We start from the raw sequence: 16,086 nt of genomic DNA on the forward strand, positions 1-16,086 counted from the left end.
ACACACAGACCAGCACACACATACACAACAACAACAGCTGCTGTTCGCCAGTAAGTGATGGTGTCGTCACCACAGCTCTTGTGCCAGGCTAGGTGCATTTTGAGGCTACATGGAGTGTCGAATGCTGGCTGACAAGACGTCACGGGCCAGACTCGGGTGCTATGGGATGACTGGCTTGGTATTACTTACTGGCAGATGCACCACCTGCGCTCCCCTGTGGGCCAATGTGGCACAGTTGGCAACACACAAAGACAAACAGCCCTCTGTGTAGCCTTCTCCAGACTTTTGGGGAAAGTGCTGTTAGTGAGCACCTATAAAGGCATACAAGGTGGATTAGAGAGTGGTGTAACCAGCACCACACCCGGCCGCCTTTCTCTCCCCAGTGCTGATGTTTTCACACCGCACCAGGTGCTCATTTAAGGATGAGCCAACCTCGTGGAGGCCCAAGGCTGGTTCAGTGGTCACTCGCCACTGATGTTAGCCATGGCCAGTAATCAAACTCGGGTCACCGGGTTTATAGCGCAGTGCTCTAACACACTGTGCTACCGTTCCCCACAACAACAACAACAACCGCCATTCGCCACTAAGTGGCGGTGACGTCACCACGACGCTTGTGCCAGGCCATGTGCACCTTGAGGCCACGTGAAGTGTCACATATACACATTCACATACATACTAAACAACAACCGCCATTCGCCACTAAGTGGCGGTGACGTCACCACGACGCTTGTGCCAGGCCATGTGCACCTTGAGGCCACGTGAAGTGTCGAACGCCCGCTGGCAGGAGGTCACGGGGCAGACCCAGGTGCCACGAGTCGACTGACTGAGATGACCGAGATGACTGGCTGATGCACCACCTGTGCCCCCTACTGTGCCAACTTGCTGTCCTTAAGTACCCGGCGCTCCGCTCGTTGTTGTAAGCGTCGCTCCTCCGCCCTCCGTTGTTGGAGGTCGACTGCCTCCAACTGCCCAGTAGCGTCCTTCACGAGCCTCCTCCACAGAGGCCGATCTTGACACCGCTGGTACCAGTCATCGGCAAGTCCGCTCAGCTCCACGTCCTCCTGTACCACATCACTCCATCTCTTCTCTAGCCTGTGCCACGCCCGTTTAGCCCCCTCGATCCGGCTGAACAAAAGCTGACCCCCACACACACAGATACACAAACATTTATAGTCCAAGAATCTCAGACAGGACATGAACAAGGGTTGAGAAGCACCGGGGTAGACTGTTGTGCAACTGGACCTGCTGGTTTCTCGTGCGTGGAGTTCACGAGGAACCGGGGTGATGCTTGGTCATAGGCACATGCTTCACTTCACACGCGGCCTCCTCTCTCCTGCCCGGGACCCGGGCCACAGCTAGGGAGCCGCTCCCTCTGTTGCACAAGGGGTGGAGGACACGGAGATGTGGCTTTGAGACCCACGAGATCGACCCCGGGGGCACCTCCTCGACATGCATGGGAAGGGAGTTTCACAAAATGTGTGTGATCTACCAACCCCCGCTGCCTCGACAGTGGATGTATGTTTAACTTATTTCGTGCCGTACGTCACCAATTGTGCTAATCGCTGAATACAGGCCACGTACGTAGCCACAAACACCACCGCCCAAGTCCGCACTCTGTAGTGGGAAGGAAGGGCAAGCGGTATGGAAGTACAGCACAGTAGCCAACAAAGGCTAGGCCTATCTGATCAGTCACTCGCACAAGCCCTACCAGTGACTTTAACTAACTAATCAACCAGTCACTAGCCCTACCAGTGACCGTAACTAGCTTATCAGCTTCTCAGCCATTAATACGATTCCTACCAGTAACCCTATCTGACCAACCACTAGCACGAGCCCTACTCGTGACCCTAACTAATCAACCAGCTACTAGCACTAGCCCTCTATCAGTGACTTTAACTAACTATGCAACCACGCACTAGCATTAACCCTTCCAGTGACCCCCAACCATAACCAAGTAGCCAACCAGCCCTGAGTCGTATCACTCACAAATAACCTTATCCTTATTCTTGGTTCTTTCGGTAAAGTCACGTAGGAGGGAAATTATCAGATAATAAAAATAAAACATAATAAAATAAAATAAAATTCTCACGACGTTTGGGCCACAACGCAAGCAGCCGTCCTCAGGTGAAGAACAGAGCTGTCGGAAAGACAGCGTCCATTAGGACGCTGTCTTTCCGACGAATTTTATTGTTTTATTTTTATTATTTGCCTTCTACGTGACTTTACCGAAAGAACCAAGAATATGAATCCCTGCAGTCACGAAAGCTTTAAATCGAAACCTTATCCTTAGCCCCATCTACCATCATGATCGATTCACGATCATCAATCATCAGTCCATTGCTCCAAGGTAATCGCTGGGAGGGTCACTCTTGCCGTCACCTCTTCCCCAAGTTCTCCACTCATCGCCGATCCTTGGCGGCACTACCTGCAGCCAGCTGGAAAGATCAACTGCTGGTGGAGGAAGAGTGGACGACCCGCCACTCTCCCTGTAAGCCAGCGCTGTGTGGAGGCAGCAGCGAAGCTTGATGAATCTCACGAATGGTGTGAGACTCCCTCCCCGATGGCGTCGAGGAGGTTGCCAGGAGAAGGCAATACAGCAAATGTGGACTCCACTTGTTTGCGTCTGTATGGAGTAGAGTGCTTCCCCTTTGCACATGTGGGGTTTCTCCGGGTGCTTTGGTTTCCTCCCATCTGTAAAAACGCTCATTAATTGGCTGATAAGACCATCATATGTAGAGGAGTGCAGAGCTTGGGCAGGTGCTTCCTTTCCCGCTCGTCTGTGGTTCCGCCTCGCTCCTGAGTCGTCCTATCTCGAAAATAATAATTCGTGTCGTGGATAATATAAAAAAAAAATCACGTAGAGAGACGGAACTGTGAAGAATACCTTGGACCAATCAATTTCAAGGACAGTGCATACATTATCAGAGTTGTGTTTTTTGTTTGCATTTCGACTGCAGGTATTGTGGTCTATGCAAACACAACTCCTTGTAAAAAAAAGTGTCAGTTTTGTTGCCAGATAAAAGGGTAAAAAAATAATTATCATATTTTGCTACTGGCAAAGGAGGTTCCAATGGTGAAGAATTTATCTTGTTATTTATATTCTACACGTACAACGTGAGTGATTATGTTGAGTCGGATCTCACTCTTATAATTTTATGTGGAACTGGGATCTCATAGCGTAAGATCGGCAGTTCACCAGCATTTATTTCAAACGAGCCTGGGCTCTGCTGATGAGGCACCTGGGAGTGTTCGCTTAAAACCAATGCTGCTCAAATTAAGCACTAAGAGAGAAAGTCCGTGTGGCTGATGGGATGTATAAAAAGTACACGTATTTATAGATGCGGAGGGACAGATATGTGTGGACCAGGCGTATTACTCTCCGCTTATAGATTTTTTGTGACATTGTCTAACAACGACGCTGCCAATCGGAACGTTGTTGTGAAGTGTTGCTTGTCTTGCATCAACGCTGCTGAAACGACACACTCCCAGAACGAAGGCCGTGCTAGTGTCACTGATGGGGGTAGGGTAAGCAATATGTTGGAGACACGGATGTTATAATCGTCATCATTCCATCGCTCCGCTGGGTCGCCCGCCCGCTCGCCCACTCACCTTTTTCCTCGTCCACCAGGAAGTCGTCCGGCAGGAGGTTGTCCTGGCGGTTGCCCAGCACGAAGGCGAGGAAGGCGAGGACGAAGGCGTCCAGGATGCCCACGATGGCCAGCACGTACGCGTAGCGCACCGTGCACGCGCCCAGCGTGTACTTGCCAGTGTTGTCCCCGCACAGGCGGCGCACCTCGTCGGCGTCCCACCCGTCCGGGTAGATCATACAGCCCAGCACCAGCAGCGCAGCTGGTGGCACAAAGATGCCCCCCCCCCCATCATAGCCTTAGCAGACTTAAGAGGTTTTACTGGTTGGAACCTTCTGGTTACACCAGCCCACAGGGGATTATTGTGTCCGTCCGTCCGTCGTGCAGGGAGGGGCTGGGTGGGGAGGGTGGGGCTGGGTGGGAGGGAGGGGAGGGGCTGGGTGGGAGGGAGGGGAGGGGCTGGGTGGGAGGGAGGGGAGGGGCTGGTCACCCCGTGGTGCCCTTATAAAACTCAACGTTTAACCTACTCACGCTGGCTTGTGCCTGCCCTCACAGTCGGGCATATTTGCGGAATACACCATGCCGCCGTTGACCCTGGCCATTGACCGAGCAACCCAACGTTCCTACCAGCTCCCTCCGCAGGAATGTGTTTTTTGAATGTGTTAGATCGCGTAAATATATAATTGTGTCGTTAACCCCGCCACCACCCGATACAGCCAACTATTAAGGGTTGTCACGTAAACAGAACGTGCTAATTCGTCACTAGTACAGAACACCGGTGTGTTGGAGAGCCAAGCCACAACATTTACAATCTGAGTACGACGTTTCGCCAGTAATTAAACAAGCTTCATTAGGCGATAGCCAGATTTGTGGAGAAGTCCACCTGTTTCGTTCCTTATATAGAGGCGTAGCTGTGGTGACCACACTAATACGCTCTTGCGCAAAGTGTTGGGGCAAGTGCTGTTATTCGAGCACCTCTGAAGGCCGGCAACGGCACACGAGAGGGAGTGAGTGGCCAGCACCACGGCGAGACTGCCTTTGTGTCCCCAGTGGCGATGTTTTTTTTACACACCGCACCAGGTACTCGTTTGATGCTGAGTCGAGCTAGGGGAGGCCCAGGACCGATTCAGACGTTCGTGCGGGTGACACCGCACAGTAGACCATCTACCACACCCGCCCCCACCTGACCACAACCACTCGGTAAACATGCAACGTTGGGCCAATGTGGTTGGAACTGTTGGGCCAACGTTGGCCCGACGCTGCTCCAACGTTCCAAGTTTACTGGGCAACGCAGGTAGAAACCCATTCATTCGGTCACGTGTCATTCACGAATATATCAACACACCATATTCTTTGGGTCTTCCGGTAAAGCCACGTAGATAGAACACATCTAACCTATATAATTCATTTTTTGTCTGTCTGTCTGTCTGTTTGTCCGTCTGCGTACGCTCCCTTCCGGGGGATTTAGCTATCGGACCGTGGGGTTCGCCGAGATTAAATTTTGCAGGTGGGCACGCCCCCGGCCCGCGGTAAACTTAGGCATTTCCGATTTTTCGTCTCTAAATTTTAAATCGGACCGATTATCGATTTAGTGCGATTGCTCTTTATTTAGTTATATAATTATTTATTTATTTAATATTGCCGGCCGGCGCGGACCACGGCGGTTGCCCCTGGCAACGGGTAGCAACAACTTCGCTGCGGGGTGGACGCCATTTTTAATTTCCGTTACAAATATGCGCACGCATTAACACGCGATTCTGAGGTAAATTCATCAAAGTTTCACGTCCTCTTCACTCCCCTTCCAACCCAATGTGTGCAATTACTATTATAGGGTCGGTAGATAATAAAATTATAGCGATTAGACAGTATTATTGTACATACACTCCACTCTCACACTCTCAGACTCGCACACATACAACAACAACAACAACCGCCATTCGCCACTAAGTGGCGGTGACGTCACCACGATGCTTGTGCCAGGCCAAGTGCACCTTGAGGCCACGTGAAGTGTCGAAAGCCCGCTGGCAGGAGGTCACGGGGCAGACCCAGCAGGTGCCACGGGTCGACTGACCGAGATGACCGAGATGACTGGCTGATGCACCACCTGTGCCCCCTACTGTGCCAACTTGCTGTGCTTTAGCCACCCGGCGCTCCGCTCGTTGTTGTGAGCGTCGCTCCTCCGCCCTCCGTTGTTGTTGGAGGGCGACTGCCTCCAACTGCCCAGTAGCGTCCTTCACGAGCCTCCTCCACTGAGGCCGATCTTGACACCGCTGGTACCAGTCATCGGCAAGTCCACTCAGCTCCACGTCCTCCTGTACCACATCACTCCATCTCTTCTCCAGCCCGTGCCGCGCCCGTCTAGCCCCCTCGATCCGGCCGAACAAAAGCTGTTTAGGCATGCGGTGGCTGGGCATGCGGGCTACATGACCCAGCCAACGCAGCCTTGCCTGCCGGAGGAGCTCACCGATGGGACTTTGCCCAGATCTTTCAAGGATTTGTGAGCTCCTCACACAATCCAGCCTGGTTAAACCCAGGATGGATCGTAGGCAGGCCAGCCTAAATGTTTCCAACCGGCGAAGATGCTCCACCAGGGGGGTCCACGTCTCGCAAGCGTAGAGAAGGGAGGGAATGACCGTGGCCGAGAAGACCTGAAGCTTCGTGCGGAGCGACAGACCAGGTAGCTTCCACACAGCGTTACGCAACCGATGAAAAGATATTGCCGCTCGACTGATTCGGAGTGAGACCTCTGCTGATAAACTGGAGCCGGTCATAAGCACACTGCCCAGGTATGGGAAACTCTCCACTCTCTCCACAACTGCCCCATCACCAATTGGGAGTTGTGGGGGTGGAGTGTCCGATGGTACAAAATACCCAGGCAGGTGCTTAGTTTTGGTGGGGCTGATGGTAAGGCCCCACCTCTTAGTGGCACGCTCCAGTCTCAGCAGCAGCGTCTCCAACTCCTCCTCTGAGTGAGCAGCTATTACCAAATCATCGGCATACATAACGTGGTTGACCAATAGGGAGCCATCCCTTGATCGCACCCGGGCGTCGATCAGCCTCCCATTATATCTGTACCAAATGGAAATTCCCCCGGTACAGCTATTGAAGGCTTCACGAACTACGCGGTCAAAATAGATGTTAAATAATGTGGGAGCCAGAGGACATCCCTGTCGCACCCCAAGGTGTACAGGGAAAGGCTCCGACTCCCGGCCACGTAGTTTTACCCGGGCCCGCTCACCATCATGAAGGTCCTTAATGATCGTGAGCAGAGGGTCAGGGACTCCGAAAGCACGAAGAACAACCCAGAGCCCAGGCCTACTGATGGTATCATAGGCCTTGACCAGGTCAATAAAGCAGAGATGTAGGTCTTTTTGGAATTCCCTACACCTCTGCTGTAGCAGACGGACAGAAAATATGGCATCTGTGCAGGACCGCCCTTTCCTGAAACCGCATTGGGGCTCCGCAAGCCTCTCCTCAGCGTGCCTAGCAAGGCGATGTTGAATAATCCTTGCCAGGACCTTACCCGGCACACTGAGGAGTGAGATGCCCCTGTAGTTGTTACAGTCTGTGCGGTCCCCCTTCTTAAAGAGGGGGACCACCAGGGCATCCTTCCAGTCCTGCGGAACCCGTCCAGTGGTCCAGACTGTTGTTATGATGTCATATAGGGCAGTCTGTGCACAAACGCCACCCTCCCTCAGCATTTCGCTTGGGAGATCATCTCTGCCCGGTGCCTTCCCTGGTCTCAGACTCCGGATCGCCCTCAGTACTTCCTCAACAGCTGGAACCTCAGCCAGCCACTCACAGGGGGTGACCTCTTCCAATATTTGAGGCACCGCAGCCTCAGCAGGGTTATCCCCACTTTGTGCCATGATGTTTTCCTGGCTGAGAGAATTTCCCTCCCCCAGGACCTCACAGAAATGCTCAGCAAATCTGCAAACCTGTTCCTGTGGGTCGGAGATTGGATCACCGTTTTTTCCTCTAATGATGGTAATAGGTGTGGCGCTGCAGGTTACTTTTTTGATGGAGTTAAATAGTGATTTGTGATCACGGGCCACTGAGGCAGACTCCATCTCCTCAGCAACCCGCGACCACCACCCATCCTTACAACGCCTTACGGCTCTCCGAACTTCCGAGCGAAGGCTGCGGTAAACCTCCTCATTCTCTGACGTGGGATGCTGTAGGCGATGAGAGTGGGCCTGTCGCTTTTTCTCAATTAACCTGAACACCTCCTCTGTCAGCCAGGGTTTCTGGGGAGGTCTGGACCGCGTACCCAAAGCAGCCATTGCAGCTGCATGAGTCACAGTCCTAAACCTCGCCCATTTACCCTCGACATCAGGTGGAGTGGGGGACGATGCCAACCCCAGCTGCAAGCGATGATGAAATTCTCGCTTGCAACTTTCATCAGCTAACTGAGACCAGGCCACTTTTGGTTGGAATGGGATCCTGGGTGTACACCCACCACCGGAGTGGAAGAAAGGCAGGCGCATCTTACAGATGACTAGTCGATGGTCAGAGGACATACACTCACTCTCACACACACACATACACTCACACTCACACACAAACTCACTCTCACACTCAGACTCACACACACAGACTCACTCTAACACTCAGACTCACACACACAGACTCACTCTAACACTCAGACTCACACATACACTCGCTCTCACACTTTCAGACTCGCACACACTCGCGGCGTTGCTCCGTGTTCGGTGGGGGGGGGGGATGTCACGAGTGGGCGTGTTTACCTTCCCCCCACCCTCCCCGATATCTTCAAACAATCGCGGAGATTCTTATTCCCGTCGAAAAGCTACGAGGTTAGTCACGCAACTTCACAGCTCAGTTAAAACATTTAAATATTTATGTTTACTATTTTGTATCACTCTTATATATTAAAAGATGTTAGGGATTAAGTTATGTTTGATGATAGTAAATATACACTATGCACCACGATTTTTCCCTGGGTAAAAAGTGTTATTTTTATATTGCTTAAGCCTCCTAAGTATATAAGATGGCTATTATTCCCCATACATGTTGCTTTTGTGACCAGAACTTTATATAAAGGAAAGAATTACACAAATGCACAGGTTTTTCCTAGCAAAATAGCTCCATTTGTAAATATCACTGTCCGTGTCAAAAAAAATTAAGTTTGAGGGGAATTTTCTCCCATTTGTAACTTTTGAGATGTCAGCGTATAGAAAATAACACTTACTACCCAGAGACTAACACATGTGTAGTTTTTGGTAAAAAAAATATATATTTTTACAATTAAAATTTTGGTCACTGTCTGTATCTCAAAAACTAAGTTTGAGGGGAATTTTCTCCAACTTGTAACTTTTGAGATGTCAGCGTATAGAAAATAACACTTACTACCCAGGGACTAACACATGTGTCGTTTTTGGTAAAAAATGTTCTTTGAATCGCGCAAAGGAATCATCGAAGGTTGTAGATTCCTTTAGGATCGCCCTTAACATTTCCGACACACACATTCACACATTTAGCTTTTACATTTAACATACAAAACGTCAGCATGTACTGCTGTCATCATAGGCAAAAAATGTATACACCCTCAACCCTCTCCCTCACCACTCTCCCTCACTCATCATCACCACTCACCCTCTCCACTCACTATCACTCACTATCACTCACCACTCACTATCACTGACCACTCACCATTCACCCTCACCACTTACCCTCACAATTCACCCTCACCACTATTCCTCACTACTTACCCTCACCACTCTCCCTCACCAATCACCAATCACCCTCAAGCATACTTGGCGACACGTAAGTAAGTTTGTAAAACGGGAATAGGGTGAGTGGTGGTGGTGAGGGCGAGTGTTGAGGGTGAGTGGTTAGGGTGAGTAGTGAGGGTGAGTGGTGAGCGTGAGTGGTGAGGGATAGTGGTGAGGGAGAGTGGTGAGGGAGAGTGGTGAGGGAGAGTAGTGAGTGGTGAGGGTGAGTGGTAAGTGGTGAGGGTGAGTGGTAATTGGTGAGGGTGAGTGGGGAGGGTGAGTGTTGAGGGTGAGTGGCGGTTGTTAGTGGTGATTAGTGAGGGGTGAGTGGTGAGGGTGAGCGTGAGTGGTGAGGGTGAGGTTGAGTGGTGAGCAGTGAGGGTGAGTGGTGATTGGTGAGGGTGTGATTGGTGAGGATGAGTGGTGAGGGTGAGTAGTGAGGGTGAGTGGTTGTTGTGAGGGTGAGTGGTTGTTGTGAGGGTGAGTGGTGAGGGTGAGTGGTAAGAGTGAGTGGTGAGGGTGAGTGACGGTTGTGAGAGGTGATTAGTGAGTGGTGAGGGTGAGTGGTGAGGGTTAGTGGTGAGCATGAGTGGTGAGGGTGAGTGTTGAGCGTGAGTGGTGAGGGTGAGTGGTGATTGTTGAGGGTGTGATTGGTGAGGATGAGTGGTGAGTAGTGAGGGTGAGTGGTGAGGGTGAGTGGTGAGTGGTGAGGGTGAGTGGCGGTTGTGAGTGGTGATTAGTGAGGGGTGAGTGGTGAGGGTGAGCGTGAGTGGTGAGGGTGAGTGGTGAGGGTGAGCGGTGAGGGTGAGCAGTGAGGGTGAGTGGTGATTGGTGAGGGTGTGATTGGTGAGGATGAGTGGTGAGTGGTCAGGGTGAGTGGTGAGGGTGAGTGGTGAGTGGTGAGGGTGAGTGTTGAGGGTGAGTGGTGAGTGGTTAGGGTGAGTAGTGAGGGTGAGTGGTGAGCGTGAGTGGTGAGTGGTGAGCGTGACTGGTGAGGGTGGGTGGTGAGGGAGAGTGGTGAGGGAGAGTGGTGAGGGAGAGTGGTGAGGGAGAGTGGTGAGGGTGAGTGGTGATTGGTGAGGGTGAGTGGTGAGGGTGAGTGGGGAGGGTGAGTGGCGGTTGTTAGTGGTGATAAGTGAGGGGTGAGTGGTGAGGGTGAGCGTGAGTGGTGAGCAGTGAGGGTGAGTGGTGATTGGTGAGGGTGTGATTGGTGAGGATGAGTGGTGAGTGGTCAGGGTGAGTGGTGAGGGTGAGTGGTGAGCGGTGAGGGTGAGCGGTGAGGGTGAGTGTTGAGGGTGAGTGGTGAGCGGTGAGGGTGAGCGTTGAGGGTGAGTAGTGAGGGTGAGTGGTGAGCGTGACTGGTGAGTGGTGAGGGTGAGTGGTGAGGGAGAGTGGTGAGGGAAAGTGGTGAGGGTGAATGGTGAGGGTGAGTGGTGAGGGTGAATGGTGAGGGTGAGTGGGGAGGGTGAGTGGTGAGGGTGAGTGGGGAGGGTGAGTGGCAGTTGTGAGTGGTGATTAGTGAGGGGTTGGGTGGTGAGGATGAGCGTGAGTGGTGAGGGTGAGGTTGAGTGGTGATTGGTGAGGGTGCGATTGGTGAGGATGAGTAGTGAGGGTGAGTGGTTGTTGTGAGGGTGAGTGGTGAGGGTGAGTGATGAGGGTGAGAGGTAAGAGTGAGTGGTGAGGGTGAGTGACGGTTGTGAGAGGTGATTAGTGAGTGGTGAGGGTGAGTGGTGAGGGTTAGTGGTGAGCATGAGTGGTGAGGGTGAGTGTTGAGCGTGAGTGGTGAGGGTGAGTGGTGATTGTTGAGGGTGTGATTGGTGAGGATGAGTGGTGAGTAGTGAGGGTGAGTGGTGAGGGTGAGTGGCGGTTGTGAGTGGTGATTAGTGAGGGGTGAGGGTGAGCGTGAGTGGTGAGGGTGAGCAATGAGGGTGAGCAGTGAGGGTGAGTGGTGATTGGTGAGGGTGTGATTGGTGAGGATGAGTGGTGAGTGGTCAGGGTGAGTGGTGAGGGTGAGTGGTGAGGGTGAGTGGTGAGAGGTGAGGGTGAGTGTTGAGGGTGAGTGGTGAGGGTGAGTGGTGAGCGTGAGTGGTGAGGGAGAGTGGTGAGGGAGAGTGGTGAGGGAGAGTGGTGAGGGTGAATGGTGAGGGTGAGTGGTTGAGTGGTGAGGGTGAGTGGCAAGTGGTGAGGGTGAGTGGTGATTGGTGAGGGTGTGATTGGTGAGGATGAGTGGTGAGTGGTGAGGGTGAGTAGTGAGGGTGAGTGCCGAGCGGTGAGGGTGAGTGGTTGTTGTGAGGGTGAGTGGTGAGAGTGAGTGGTGAGGGTGAGTGGTGAGGGTGAGTGGTGATTGTTGAGGGTGTGATTGGTGAGGATGAGTGGTGAGTAGTGAGGGTGAGTGGTGAGGGTGAGTGGTGAGGGTGAGTGTTGAGGGTGAGTGGTGAGGGTGAGTGGCGGTTATGAGTGGTGATTAGTGAGGGGTGAGTGGTGAGGGTGAGCGTGAGTGGTGAGGGTGAGCAGTGCGGGTGAGTGGTGATTGGTGATTGGTGAGGGTGTGATTGGTGAGGATGAGTGGTGAGTGGTCAGGGTGAGTGGTGAGGGTGAGTGGTTGTTGTGAGGGTGATTGGTGAGGATGAGTGGTGAGGGTGAGTGGCGGATGTGAGTGGTGATGGGTGAGTGGTGAGCGGTGAGGGGTGAGTGGTGAGGGTGAGTGGTGAGGGTGAGTGGTGAGGGTGAGTGCTGAGTGGTGAGGGTGAGTGGTGAGAGAGTGGTTAGTTTTGAGGGTGAGTGGTGAGGTTGAGTGGTGAGGGTTAGTGGAGAGTGGTGAGTGATGATTGGTCAGTGGTGATTGGTGAGGATGAATGGTGAGTAGTGAGGGTGAAGTTGAGTGGTGCGGGTGAGTGGTGGTTGTGACGGTGAGTCGTGAGGGTGAGTGGTGAGGGTGAGTGGTGAGGCTGAATGGTGAGGGTGAATGGTGAGAGTGAGTGGTGAGTGGTGAGGGAGAGTGGTGAGTGAGAGTGGTGAGGGTTAGTGGTGAGGGTTAGTGGTGAGAGTGAGTGGTGAGGGTGAGTGGTGATTGGTGAGTGGTGAGGGTGAGTGGTGAGGGTGAGTGGTGAGGGTGAGTGGTGAGGGAGATTGGTGAGGGAGGTTGGTGAGTTGTGAGGGTGAATGGTGAATAGTGAGTGGGAGTGGTGAGTGGTGAGGATGAGTGGTAAGGGTGAGTTGTGAGTGGTGAATGGTGAGGGTGAATGATGAGTACAGTCAATATGCACTGCTGTTATCATACCAGGTACCACCACCACAATATGTACTCCTCTCATCATCGCAGATACCACCACAGCAGTATGCACTGCTGTAATCATAGCAGGTACCAACACAGCAGTATGCACTGCTGTAATCATAGCAGGTACCAACACAGCAGTACACTGCTGTAGTGATAGCAGGTACGACCTCAGTCGGTATACACTGCTGTAGTGATAGTAGATACTGCTATCGAGTTGGTAGATACCGCTATAGTAAATACTTAAACAGTCAGTATATACCACTACAGTCAGTCAATACTGCTACAGTCAGTATATACTACTATACAGTCAGTACATACTGCTACGGTGAGTTGCTACTAGAGTCAGTAGATACTATTATAGAGTGAGTAGATACTGCTATAGATTTTGTAGTCACTACTATAGTCAGTGGATACAACTATAGAGTCAGCAGATACTATACAGTTAGTCGTTACGAGTATATAGTCGGTAGATACTACTGTAGGCCCAGTAAATACTACTATGGTCAGTAGTTATTACAGTCACTAAATACTACTACACAGTCAGTAGCTACTACTGGCTCAGTAGATACTACGGTACAGTCAGTAGATACTACTACAGAGTCAATATATACCACTTCCTCTGTTGTATGTAAGGTGTTGTTAGTATATATACCTACGAGGGGTAAAGATATTTTTTGATGGGGGGGGGAGACCACAATTTTCAGAAACATTTTGACATCAACTATTTACCCCACACTTTCTACAACTTTTTGGACTTGTGAAAGCCTCTTATATATTTGTTGGTGGAGAAATGTACAAACAGCCCACCGGGCTTTGACAATACCTTAGTATCTGTGTATATATATGTAAGGTTTTTAAGAAATATATTTTTCACCCGGGCAAAGCCGGGTACTTCCGCTAGTTATATATAAAAAATGGCCACCCCCACAGCCTCGTTTGTCAATCTCAAACCTTTATAATTCCCTGCCTTAGCAGCTCCCACCATATATTATCAGCAGCTCACCCTCGATTTTTTTTTCACCTGATGACGATTGTTTGTGTTGCGATCGAAACGTCGTGATATTGTTATTATTTTTTTATTTGTTCTATCTGCGTGGCTTTACCGAAAGACCCAAAGAATATGAATTCCTGCAGTCACAAAAGCTTTAAATCAAGATTTAACACACCATAGTCATAATTACAGTATTGTCAAATCATCATACCGATTCAAACATCCCCCGTATAGCCTTTAACAGACAGGTTGGCAAGTGCTATCAGCGAGCACCTATGACGGCCGGCACCACGCCAGGCTGCCTTTGTCTCCCGAGTGCTGACGTTTACACACCGCACCCGATACTTAGGGGAGTTCCAAGGACCGATTTATATATCCGTCAATCGTATTGGTGGTGAGCAGGAATCGAGCTCGGGTAACCGGGTTCGTAGCGCCGTGCGCTGACAACTACGCCACCGTATCTTCATAGCTGACGTCTGCAGCAAGCGGCGAACGCGTTATCGATGGGCCGCATCACCGCTCACGTATCTCTGCGCGTGTACCCATCTATGTGTGTGTACCCATGTGTGCGTACCCATGTGTGCAAGCTGTCAATCGAAAATATCTGTCCGTTTACCCACGTGCCCGCGTTGTTAATTCTATGTGTGTGTACCTATCCATCAGTATATGTATCTATGTATCTGTGTACCCACGTGTCCACGCTGTCAATCCTATCAATGTGTGTGTGTACCTTATCTATCGATGTGTGTGTGTGTACCCCCCACGTGTCCACGCTGTCGGTCCTCACCGGACGTGAGCTGCATCCAGGCGCACACCTTGTAGACGGTGGCCGAGGTGCAGAAGAAGAAGAGGCTGAAGCACACGAGGCACGCGATCACCAGCAGCATGGAGATGCCGATGAAGAAGCCCGCCGTCTTGAAGGCGCTCGACGGCACCGCGCTGAAGTCCATGAAGCTGCCACTGCAGACCTGGGGACGGCGGGCGGCAGGGGAGAGGGCACCCCCGCGGAGAGGGACCGAGGAAGGTCTGGACCCTCGCTTTGGTCCCATGAACGAATGGGCTGTCAGCTGGGCAAATGAATGAGTCTGAATGAATGGGCCTCACTTCAGGAGCGCTTCGTGGCGTTATTTATTAACGGTCGTCTCGTATTCACCACGTGCATTGCGGTTCTTGAAATATTGAGTTTGTTACCGAATTCGAAAAAAAATACTCTTACTGTTATTTTGATTTCCGACCCCTGGGTTAAAGGAAGGGCCTCTCATCTGGCTGTGTGTGTGTGTGGATCAGGGCCGGTGGTGGGCCCAGACAATCCCCCTCTCCTACTCGTGGACGGCGAGTCGCTGTAACCGTGCACACCCCCCCACCCCTACCACACAACCGCTCGACTGCCCCCCACCCCAATCCAAGAGGAGCTGCCCAGTAAATGTGCAACGTTGCGCCAACGTTGACATGCGGTTGGCCCAAAGTTCAATGCCAGCTGGGCTGACATTGTCCACCCCGTGGGTGATGCGCGCGTGTGAATGGGTGAACGCGTGTCTGTTGGGTGCCGTGAGCGCAGTGGTTAGCGCGCTGCGCTACGAACCTGGCCACCTGAGTTCGATTCCCGCTCACGGCCAACACCGGTGACGATTATCTGAACCTATTGTGGGCCTCCCGTAGGTCGACTCAGCCTCAAGTGAGTACCTGGTGCGGTGTGTAAACATCAGCACTGGGAAGAGAAAGGCGGCCGGGCGTGGTGCTGGCCACCCACCCCCTCGTCTGCCACGCCAAACTTCGTAGGTGCTACTCGCTAACAGCACTTGCCCCAATAGCCTGTCAAGGCTATACGGGGGATCTTTGTGTTGTTGTGTCTCTGGGCGCAGCGGAGCCCTCCTCACCATCTCACGCGTGAGGCTGTTGCCGATGCAGTAGCTGAAGAGGCCGAAGTATCCGGCCTGCGGCGTGTCCACGCTGTCTCCGATCCAGAAGGGCTGGATGAAGCTCACCACGTTGAGGATGGCGAAGCAGATGGTGAAGATGGCCCACAGGACACCCACGGCACGCGCGTTTCTCACGTAATTGGTGTGGTAGATTTTGGCGGCCTCGTGTGCAGGACAACATGGTGGTGGTGGTGGATGATGATGCTGATGATGATGTGGTGTATGTGAAGATGTGGTGATGACGTTGATTAGGATGAGTGTGATTGTGATGCTGGAGGTGGTTCTGATGGTGATGCTGATCTTGATAACGATGAAGATGGTTGCTGATGGTGATGATAGAGGTGGTTAAGTATTATGATTGTGGTTGTGACGGTGACGACGTGATGATTATTTTGTTGATGACGACGATGGTCATCGTGATTGTCATGCTCAGCGTGATGAGTATCACATGAGGGTGACGACGTTGATGATGATGGTGATGGCTAAGATGGCCCTCACCTGCCGATCAACTAAAATGATCACCCGCTCGGTCAAAGAAATGATGTCTCACCTAACAAAATAAATGTACTCTCGACCG

At 51.9% G+C, this 16,086-nt stretch overlaps 1 protein-coding gene across 1 annotated transcript; it reads right to left on the reverse strand.

Moving 5' to 3' along the window:
• Positions 1–721: 721 nt before the first annotated feature.
• LOC133351798 (LHFPL tetraspan subfamily member 5 protein-like) lies at positions 722–15,845 on the reverse strand (the record flags this gene model as incomplete). The annotated part of the gene is made up of 4 exons (XM_061567332.1): positions 722–1,372; positions 3,610–3,849; positions 14,378–14,558; positions 15,468–15,845. Coding segments are annotated over 4 exons (816 nt in total), but the record flags the coding sequence as incomplete, so codon positions are not given.
• Positions 15,846–16,086: the final 241 nt, after the last annotated feature.

The sequence above is a fragment of the Lethenteron reissneri genome, chromosome 38, assembly GCF_015708825.2.
Source record: "Lethenteron reissneri isolate LAM-NWPU_2019-01 chromosome 38, ASM1570882v1, whole genome shotgun sequence".
Classification (NCBI taxonomy): Eukaryota; Metazoa; Chordata; class Hyperoartia; order Petromyzontiformes; family Petromyzontidae; genus Lethenteron; species Lethenteron reissneri.